Source organism: Xiphophorus hellerii, chromosome 14 (assembly GCF_003331165.1).
Source record: "Xiphophorus hellerii strain 12219 chromosome 14, Xiphophorus_hellerii-4.1, whole genome shotgun sequence".
Lineage (NCBI taxonomy): Eukaryota > Metazoa > Chordata > Actinopteri > Cyprinodontiformes > Poeciliidae > Xiphophorus > Xiphophorus hellerii.
Window position 1 is genome coordinate 28,833,372 of NC_045685.1, and position 9,918 is coordinate 28,843,289.

Below are 9,918 nucleotides of genomic sequence, written 5' to 3' on the forward strand. Positions count from 1 at the left end.
TTTAACCAGACGTGTAAAATGGTCAAAACCTGAAATCACAACAAAATAAAATCAAAAACATTTAGATTATATTCTGACATGAAACTCAACATCTGTAACAAACATGAATAATTAGAAAACTTTAATAAATTCACAAAGTTAGCAGGAGAACTTCACCTGGTTTCTGTGTGAAAACATGAAGGGAACCCAAAGCTGAGCTGATGGATTAAAACATGCTGGGGGTCCGGGCCCCTCGTGGCCCCCTCCGTCTGCAGACCTGGCTTCTCCAGGTCAGGAAGCTCTGTACTGAGCCAGGGGTCAGAGGTCAGGGCGTGTCTCTGCAGAACCTCCGGCTGGTTTAGGGAAGCGAGACCTGCAGAACGTTTCCTTCCTCTGCAATCTGTCCTGCTGAAAACGAGAAGCTGAGGAGATTCAGTGGAAGGAGAAACTCTGGCCACACAGCGGGCGAGAGAGAGGGGGAGAGAGAGAGGGCAAGAGAGAGGGAGAGAGAGAGGGCGAGAGAGTGACAGAGAGAGAGAAAAACAGAGACGTTACAAAACCACAAAGTGCTGAGCAGACGGTTCCTGCTGGGAGGAGGAGGAGCTGCAGGAGGTTCTGGACTCGGCCGGTCAGATTCCTCCAGAGACGGACCGAAGAGACGCTGCGTCTCGCTCATCTCCAGGTGTTCAACAGGTGAGACACCAGCAGGAGGCGCCGGTCCTGTCCTCCTGTCCTGCTGCTGTAACGTTCTGATTGTTCTGCCAATGCAGCTCCAAAAACTGAAGACAGAAGAGCGTCTCCGCCATGTTCAACAGCTTCAGGGACAAGGACATGGACACCTGCACCCTCTGGGTCAAAGGTCAGAGGGGGACAGAGAGGGTGGAGGATGGTTTCTGCTCTTCCTGCCTCCAATGACCTGCCTGTCCTCCTGTCTGTCCCCGTCCCAGAGAGTCCTCCTGGCTCTGTCTCCGGTCTCTTCAGGTTCAGGCGCTGGCTGTTTCCCGCTCTGATGGTTGCCGTGGTGTTCGTCCTGATCCTGGTTCTGGGAGTCACCAGTGAGTACACACACACACACACACACACACACACACACACACACACACACGCCTACACACACACACACACACACACGGTGGACCAGGAGGAACCAGACCCAACGGTCCTTCCTGGTGTTCAGTCGTTGAACCATGTGGCTTCCTGCTGGATCAGAACTTGTTGGTTCTGTTGGGTCCGGTTTGCTGACTGCTCTGTGTGTCTGTCTTGCTGTTGTTGTGAGGACGTCCTCTTGACCAACAACCAACAACGTGAGGACATTTTCCACAGCAGGACCGGGTTGGATCGACCCGGTTGGATCGACCCGGTTGTTCACAGGAACAGACAGGCCAACATTGTTCAGCTGAGAGCAGCAGGCTGCACACAGCACTGATGTCAGACGCACTCTGACACGTACTTCCTGTGAAAACAACATGGTTCCTCCACAGCTTCTTGCTGCTGATGTGAGGAGCGGCCATTTTGAAATGCAAAGTCGGCCTTACAAATCCTAACATAGGAAAGTCGGAGCTGCTCCCAGGTTCCAAGGGAAATCACATTTTTCCAACTGGGAAGTCAGAATTTCCCAGTTCCAGGTACAACTGGAGCACAGTAAAGGTATGAGTTAAGGTCTAGGGTCAAAGGTCAGGTGTAAACCATAGAAATGAATCAAAGTATAAGGAAAACCCTTTCTAAGATGGAGAAACAGCATGTTTATGTGTGTGTGTCTTTGTGTGTGTGTGTGTGTGTGTGTGTGTGTGTGTCCAGACACGAAGACATCCAGCCGGCTGTGGACTGCAGAGGAGGACATGTCCATCCTGGCCTGACAGGATGGAGTCCCTGAACGCATCGCTGCAGCAGAGTCACGGTACAGGAAGCTCCGCCATCACTGCTGGCCTTTCACAATAAAAGCACAGCACTATAACAGACCAGGAAGTGGTTGAATGTCTAGTTCTGGTTCTGGTTCCGTTAAACCCACTGAGATTCTGAATGTTTTGTCTTCCAGAGTCCATTAAAGACCTTCAACACCTGCAGTGGTCCATTCAGGACAACAAGGACCGGCTGGCCTCAGGTCAGTGTCCAGAACCCGACCAGAACCTCACCAGAACCCGATCAGAACTTGAACAGACCCTCACTAGTATCTGAGCAGAACCTGAACAGAACCTGTGTGTGTGTCCAGTGTCTGCAGCCCTGCAGCAGCTGGCGGTTCTGGACTCTCTGAGCCGGGCCGTGGACGGGCTGAAATGTTCCCTGGAGCGGATCGTCAGCAACAGTACGGACCCTCAGAGAGACGTCCTGTCCTCTGTCCCGTCTGTCCTGGTGTCTCAGTGTCTCTGTGTGTCCCAGGCTCAGCGACCGGACCGTGCTGTCCCCTGGACTGGACCCGGCTCGGGTCGGACTGCTACTTCTTCAGCCAGCAGCACCTGAACTGGAACCAGTCCAAGAGCTGGTGTGAGAGGAAGAGCGCTCACCTGCTGATCCTGCACAGCGACCAGGAGTGGGTGAGAAAACTTAGTGGAGGATGAACTCTGGAGGCAGCATGCTAGCATGCTAGCTAGCTCTGCTCAGCAGAAAGGCTTCATCCATGTTGTAGCTCAACGTGGATGAAACCAGCAGCCGAGGTCTATAGCGTGTCAAACATCTGGTTTCATGACGAGTCCAGAACCTTCCTGGGGCCCCGGAGCCCACAGGACCATGACCCCTGACCCTGCAGGTCAGAAGAGTTATTGTAGAAGATCAGCTGTTCTGTGACAACAAAGGGACCAAAGTTATCCCTGCCAGGAGCCGGGGGACCAACCTGGGGACCAACCGGGGGACCAACCTGGGGACCAACCGGGGATCCAACCGGGGGTCCAACCCCTCCCCTCTGAACCTGGGGGTAGACGTGTCTCTGTCCAGCTCGTCTCCTGTGTGTCCGCCATCTTGTTGGCGTCCATCATGTCTGTTCTCTGTTCTGTGCAGGACTTTGTGACCAAGAAGTCGGTTCCTGACTTGTACTGGGTCGGCTTGACTGATGGGAGAACTGGGAGGTGGGAATGGGTGAACCAGACCCCTTACACCATAGAGCGCAGGTACGTCTGGACACCTGGATGTCTGGACACCTGGACGTCTTCCAGCCAACGTCTCTGTGTAGGGTTTCATTCAGCTGTCTGACCGAGGTGTGTGTGTGTGTGTGTGTGTGTGTGTGTGTGTGTCTCCAGGCGGTGGGTTCCTGGCCAGCCCGATGCCTGGACCGGTCACGGTATGGGTCCTGAAGATGAAGACTGTGCTCATCTCCATAGCAACGGGCGCCTTAACGACATCCACTGCAGCACCACCATGCGCTTCATCTGCCAGAGACGCAGCACCAACACCTGAAGACACCTGGACACAGGCTCCGCCCACAACCCAGAGCGGACCGGAGCAGTTAGAGACTCAGATACCTGATGATGATGATGATGATGATGATGATGTGGCATTAAAGGAACATCTGGAAACTTCAGCTCCTCTCAGTCTCCTCCTTCTTGTTTGTCTTTAGTCAGTTTTCCCAGCAGCCTCTGATGTTTCACCGAACACACACACACACACACACACCCCTACACACACACACACACACACCCCTACACATACACACCCCCTCACACACACACCCCCTCACACACACACCCCCTCACACACACACCCCCTCACACACACACACACAGTGAGTGTTTTCCGGTCCAAAGTTCTCTCTGGTCGTTGACCTGCAGCTCAGTGTTGGACAGAGAGGAAAACAAGGACAGACATCATGACGACCGAATATCACGACGAGGTTGAGGACGACAGCAGCTCGTTCTGGAACAAAGGTACTGCTGTGGAGTCTGGACCGGGCCAGAACCGGGCCCAGACAGGCTCCGCCGCCACCTAACCTGTCCCTCTGTCCGTCAGAGCCGCGGGCCGTCTCCTTCTCGGCCGTCTCCAGGGTCAGGCGCTGGCTCTACCCCGGCCTGGCTGCCGCCTTCGTCCTGATTTTCATTGTAGCGGTTGGAATCACCAGTGAGTACGTCCCAGTGTTCCAGTACGTCCCAGTGTTCCCATCAGCTCCTGGTGGACGTCTTGTCCTCCCAGGGCGTCCAGCAGACGTCCTCTGCTCTTTGCTGTCCTAATGCTTCTGGAGGAATCTGAGATCACCTGGTTTATGGTTTGACCTTTAGCTTCTGAAGCTCAGCAGCTTTGACCTCAGAGACTTTAACTGGACCAGAGTCGTTGCCAGAACTGGTCTGGAGGCAGAACCTGTTCTAGACGGCCGGACCTGAAGGTCAGGAAGGTTTCAGTGAGGCTAACGAGACGCTAGCAGCAGAGAAGGAAGCTACACAGCCTGGCTGAAGCAGAGCTAGGCTACAACTAGAGAGACTAGAGAGGGACAACCTGAGCTCTCTGGGAGAACTTAGCAACCATCAGGCAGGTGTTCACACCTGGCAGGTCTGAGGTTCCTCGTGTCTGTGTGCAGACAGCAGCACGCTGAGCCGGCTCTGGTCCGTGGAGAAAGCGTTGTCCAACCAGACGGAGTGGCTGATGTCCGCCCAGCGGCTCGCTGCAGGTAGCACACCTGTCCAGGTAACCTTGACCCGTCTCTGTCCTCCTGACTCTGCTGTCCAACGCAGACGCAGCTAAAGACGCTCAGAGGCTCAAGTTCTCTGTGGAGAGCAACAAGGAGCAGCTGACCTCAGGTAACCCCAGACTCAGAACCAACACCTGGAAACACTTGCTGACCTCTGACCTCTGACCCTGTCCCCAGTGTCTGAAGGCCTGAAGCAGCTGTCCACCCTGGACACCATCGGCAGGACGGTGGCCAAGTTGAAATGTTCCATGGAGCGCTTCATCAACAACGGTCAGTCCCACTGGTCAGACTGGGACAGTCCCAGTCTGACCCTCGGTGCTACTGGGAGACCAGGACGCTCTGATGGACTCTGTCCTCATAACGTCCTCTGACAATGTCCTCATCTGCTCACCGTCCAAGGACGTCCAGGTTCTGGTTCTGTCCTCTCTGTCCCAGGTTCTGGTTCTGTCCTCTCTGTCCCAGGCTCTGGTCCTGTTACTGTCCTCTGTGTCCCAGGTTCTGGTCCTGTTACTGTCCTCTCTGTCCCAGGTTCTGTTACTCTCCTCTGTGTCCCAGGTTCAGGTTCTGTTACTGTCCTCTGTCCCAGGTTCTGGTTCTGGGTTTGTTACTGTCCTCTGTGTCCCAGGTTCTGGTTCCGTCTCTGACGGCTGCTGTCCTCTGGGTTGGGAGACGTTCGGGTCCAGCTGTTACCTGTTCAGCAGGTCGGTTCTGTCGTGGCACGAGGCCAGGGATTGGTGCAACGGACACGAGTCTCACCTGGTCATCCTGATGAGCGATGAAGAATGGGTGAGACAACCTGTCCGCCGTTTGGACCTGCTGAGGACAAAGTGATGAGCAGGTGGATAAATCTGTAGAACGGTTTTCTGAACGTGTCTCGTTGGTCCAGGACTTTGTGACCCGTTTCTCTGCCGGGTCGTTCTACTGGGTCGGTCTGACGGACGAGAAGTCCGGCAGGTGGGAGTGGGTCAACCAGACGCCGTACGTCATGAACCGCAGGTACGACCTGGAGTCCAGCATCACCTGGACCTCCGCTGGGTGGCACCGCAGTGGGGCGCCGCCCTGCAGGGGGCGCCAGCACGATGTGGGACATTTTTCTTCCTCACTGCCGTTTGTGTCTGAATGAAACGATCAATAACAGAGGAAGAGCTGAGGAGGAGGAGGAGCTCCTTCACTTCCTGTTGCCACAGGTCACTGTGAGAACGCTGAGGCGTTTTTATTTTATTTTATTTTATTTGGATGGTAGTGGTGAACTCGACAACAGGGAGCTAAAAACAGATGAAGATGTTGGAGGTTTATGTGAACTTGTGATGGGCGCCCCCTGCTGGCCCAGGTTAATATGTCCATACGCTTCCTTATTCATGCACTTATAAAACACAGTAAATCTATTATGGACTTTTATTTTATGTTACATATTACAGCAGGTGATCATCTCAATCACAAACCAGAATAAAGTTTAATGTGCTAAAATATCTAACGGTTATTTATAGCAGCAGCTCAGATCAATAATCAATCTGAAATCTGGACGAGTTTTAACACAAAACTGTTCAGAGCTGCAGGGACACACTGACCAGGAGGGGGCGCCGCTGCTGAGACCGTTGTGTTTATTATAAACAGACTGAACATGAAGCTCCCGACCAACTTAAACGTTTCTCAGTGGGAGGAACCGCGCAGCGTGGATTCCTCCGGTACCAGAACCGCTCCAAGGTCCCGTCAGCTCCCAGAGAGTCAGACGCAAATCGCTGCTCCAACGTTAGAAAAATCACATCCTGCGTTGAATTGGCTGCTCTGGGAACTCAAACTGGTTTTCCAGTCGTCATGACAACCCAACAGACAGCAAGCAGATTTTCTTTTCCTGTCAAAGATCTTCATCCACATGGATTAGTTTACAAATTATAATCTGTTTGCAAAAAAAGCTCAACGTGAAAGCAAACAGCATCAGATAGAAGAAGTTTTGGACCAGAGAGGCGGACCGGACCGATGGACCGTCCCAGTGGACCGTCCCGATGGATCGTCCCGGTGGACCGTCCCGGTGGACCGTCCCGGTGGATCGTCCCGGTGGATCGTCCCGGTGGATCGTCCCGATGGATCCAGCCTCAGAGCCTCACTGAACTCTGTGAAGTCCAAACATGGGCACCGAGCGCTGGGTGGTAATCTGTCAGAATGGATGACCAGATTATTCCATCATCGTTTAAGAAAAACAGTCAAAGATGGAAAATATTCAATCAACAGGAATCAGGAAACATCGTGGATCTTCATCTTCATCTTCATCCAGTGGAAAACTTCCTCAGTCTCTGAGGTTGTTGGTCTTTAGTCACTTTAGTTTTGAGGAAATTCACTCAAACTTCCTCATCATCATAAAACATCCCAGCATTTAAAATAATCCAGATTTTAGCCTCATCGTTGTTTCAGCCACAATGTTTAAAGAATGTGGAAAAGTAACTTTAATCAGATTACTGATTACTCCTTGAAAAAGTAACTTTAATCAGATTACTGATTACTCCTTGAAAAAGTAACTCAGTTAGATTACTGATTACTTGATTTGGAAAGTAACTAAGTTACATTAAAAGTAACTTTTTAGTTACTTTCAGCAGCTGCTAACAACAACGCTGTGAAAATTACATTGATTTTTGACAAAACTTAATTGTAACTTATTTAATAATAGTAACATCAACAATGTGTCTCCACTGATAAGGTTGAACTGAAGGGGAGATTTTTTAATGGTTACAATAAAAAAACAACATTAGTAATTTGTGCAGTTTTTGTGTTTTCCACTATTGTCTCTAAGGATTTTAACCCCCAGCCTCCAGGTTCTGTGTTTGGTGTCAGAGGTCAGAGGTCAGAGCTCCTCCTGCGGCTCCACAGTTCAGATGGCTGCTGCACAGATTAGTGACATTTATCTTAATATTAATAATTATAATGGCGTTTAGTTGCACAACTTTACAGACTCGTTCATTCGTGGCTGTTTTCACGTTTATTGCTCTGTTCATATTAGTCTCCATGTTTCCAATGTTCTGGACATCTGGACGTCATTCACAGGTAATATATTAACTTTAACAGAGACGCAGCAGGACGGATCATCCTGGAAATGATGGACAGGGAGAGTCTGACTAAAACTAGCTGGAGGTCAGACACATTCTGGGGTTTCTGTCTGTTTATTTCCAAACCCAAATGAACAACTTCACCTCCAAAAACCAGCCCAGAAAGAGCAACCGTTAAATTTGTTAGCAACTTTAAAAAAACAAAAAAGCCAACAGCTGCTTATAATAATCAGACTTGGTGACAGAAACTCAAAATAGTTCCTGTTTTTCTACCAACAAAATGTACATCTCCCTCTCTGTAAATTACATTGATCTTTGCCAATATAATTGGCAAAGATCAACAAAGAGATCTCTCCCTCTTTTTATGCACAATAAAAGGTGCATAAAAACAGTTACCAATAAAGGAGAGAAGCCTTGGATTTCACATCACATGGAGCAAACTGTGTTTGTTGTGGCTGCTGGTACCAAAGAGTCTGAGATCCAGTTTACTGGAGGTTCTTCACCGAGGTGTTGGTCAGAGCAACATGGAGTTTGGTTTCAGACTAAATGCTGAAAGGTCAGGAGGTTTCAGCTGGATGGATCAGGATCAGGAATTGGACCAGAGACCGGATGACCTTCAGAGGGTCTGATGGTTACTGGATGACATCATTAGCAGTGATGTCAGTAACGCATCACATAGGCTGATGTGAAGAACTGAGCAATAAACGTGAAAACAGCCACTAATGAACGAGTCCGTAAAGTTGTACAACTAAACGCCGTTATAATTATTAATATTAAGTGTCAATAATCTGTGCAGCTGAGCTGTGGAGCCGCAGGAGGAGCTGCGCTACTCTGAGCGCCGCGTTTCTCTGACAGCAGACAGGGCCGTAACTCAGAACCTGGAGGCCGGGGAGGAGGGAACTCTAAAATACTATTTATGGTTTTCCAAATAATAGAAACACAAAAACAGGCACAAATTACTGAAGTTTGTTTGTACTGTTGTAAACAATCTTCAGTTCAACCTTATCAGTGGAGACACATTGTTGATGTTATAAAATAACTTACAATTAAGTTTTGGCAAAGATCAATGTCATTTTCACAGCGTTGTTGTTAGCAGCTGCTGAAAGTAACTAAAAAAGTTACTTTTAATGTAACTTAGTTACTTTCCAAATCAAGTAATCAGTAATCTAAGTTACTTTTTCAAAGAGTAATCAGTAATCTGATTAAATTTACTTTTTAAATGTAACTATTCCATCACTGACTGCCAGTTAGCAGATCTAGATCTGCTGAACGTAGATCTGGTGCTTGTGTCTCCGTTGCCAGGCGATGGAAACCCGGCCAGCCCGACAGTTGGACCGGTCACGGCATGGGACCTGGAGACGAGGACTGCGCTCACATCCACAACGACGGGCGGCTCAACGACCTGCACTGCTCCTCCAGGCTGCGCTACATCTGCCAGAGACACAGCCAGCGCAGCTGAGCCGCCGCCTGCTGCCCCCTGCTGGCCGGGAGCAGAACGAGCCCAACGCTGGTCCTGCTGGTCCTGAGAGACGTCCCAGTTTGACCAGCTTCTCCCTGTTTCCAGTTGGTTCCTGTTCATGTGTCAAATAAAGACGTTTTAATCCAGGCTGAGTCTGGAGCTCCTGTCTCTTCTTACTGGCCTTGGAATAGGCCATTTATAATGTCCCGTCTCCTGTGGTGTGTGTGTGTGTGTGTTGGGATGACAGTGTGTCCTGCTACTGTGACATCATAATCTGGATTATTTCCATCAGAACCGTCTGCTGATGAAGCCCCAGTCCTCTGTAGAGCGCCCCCAGCTGGCTGAGTTTCACTCTGAAACAATCAGAGGTTCGATCATCAGCTGAAGAGTTTAGCATCCTGAGGTGAGTGAACCTTCATTGGAACAGACTGAGTGTCTGTGTGGTGAAGCAGGAGATTAAACAAAACTATTATTGGGTCACCGCTGCATTATGTGAGCAGCAGCAACATGTATGTAGTTTATGAAACCAGGTGCATGATGGGAGCTGTAGTCCTCCGGACCTTCATCCTGAAAGCTGCTGGAGAAACAACTGTAGATCAAGATCTCCATCTTCCTGACAGGAGAACCAGAACTTTCAGGTGATCCATTCATGGAGGAACTGATTCAGTACATGAACCAGTCGGGGTCAGGGTGTGTGTGTGTGTGTGTGTGTGTGTGTGGTTGGTGGTTCTCCTGCCTCATTCTGAGGGCTGAGCTTTTATCTGGAGAAACGACCAACAGGAAACAGGAAAGGAAAACCCATCAGAACCAAGGACAGAGAATATTTCTACTTC

The 9,918-nt window shown here is 50.0% G+C and overlaps 2 protein-coding genes and 1 long non-coding RNA gene across 3 annotated transcripts; 2 read left to right on the forward strand and 1 right to left on the reverse strand.

Annotated features, from left to right (window-relative positions):
* Positions 1-537: 537 nt before the first annotated feature.
* LOC116732028 (C-type lectin domain family 10 member A-like) lies at positions 538-3,490 on the forward strand. The gene is made up of 9 exons (XM_032581961.1): positions 538-672; positions 750-838; positions 927-1,034; positions 1,777-1,876; positions 2,015-2,080; positions 2,189-2,281; positions 2,356-2,510; positions 2,971-3,080; positions 3,210-3,490. Exons 4-9 carry the CDS (start codon positions 1,840-1,842, stop codon positions 3,364-3,366), a joined length of 618 nt encoding a protein of 205 aa, XP_032437852.1. The 5' UTR covers positions 538-672; positions 750-838; positions 927-1,034; positions 1,777-1,839; the 3' UTR covers positions 3,367-3,490.
* Positions 3,332-3,774, reverse strand: LOC116732040 (uncharacterized). Its single transcript, XR_004341699.1, has 2 exons — positions 3,681-3,774; positions 3,332-3,584 (listed from the first exon to the last, which is right to left on the reverse strand). It is a non-coding gene; the product is annotated as an uncharacterized LOC116732040 (long non-coding RNA).
* LOC116732022 (asialoglycoprotein receptor 1-like) lies at positions 3,704-9,237 on the forward strand. The gene is given in 9 exon segments (XM_032581952.1): positions 3,704-3,833; positions 3,916-4,023; positions 4,478-4,567; positions 4,632-4,697; positions 4,766-4,858; positions 5,214-5,374; positions 5,475-5,584; positions 8,929-9,040; positions 9,042-9,237. Coding segments are annotated over 9 exon segments (909 nt in total). The 5' UTR covers positions 3,704-3,775; the 3' UTR covers positions 9,153-9,237.
* Positions 9,238-9,918: the final 681 nt, after the last annotated feature.

Coding starts and splice junctions, on each gene's coding strand:
- LOC116732028 (XM_032581961.1), top strand. CDS start 1,840: ATGGAGTCCCTGAACGCATCGCTGCAGCAGAGTCACG. Junction 1,877..2,014: donor ATCGCTGCAGCAGAGTCACG/GTACAGGAAGCT, acceptor TTTGTCTTCCAG/AGTCCATTAAAGACCTTCAA. Junction 2,511..2,970: donor TGCACAGCGACCAGGAGTGG/GTGAGAAAACTT, acceptor TGTTCTGTGCAG/GACTTTGTGACCAAGAAGTC.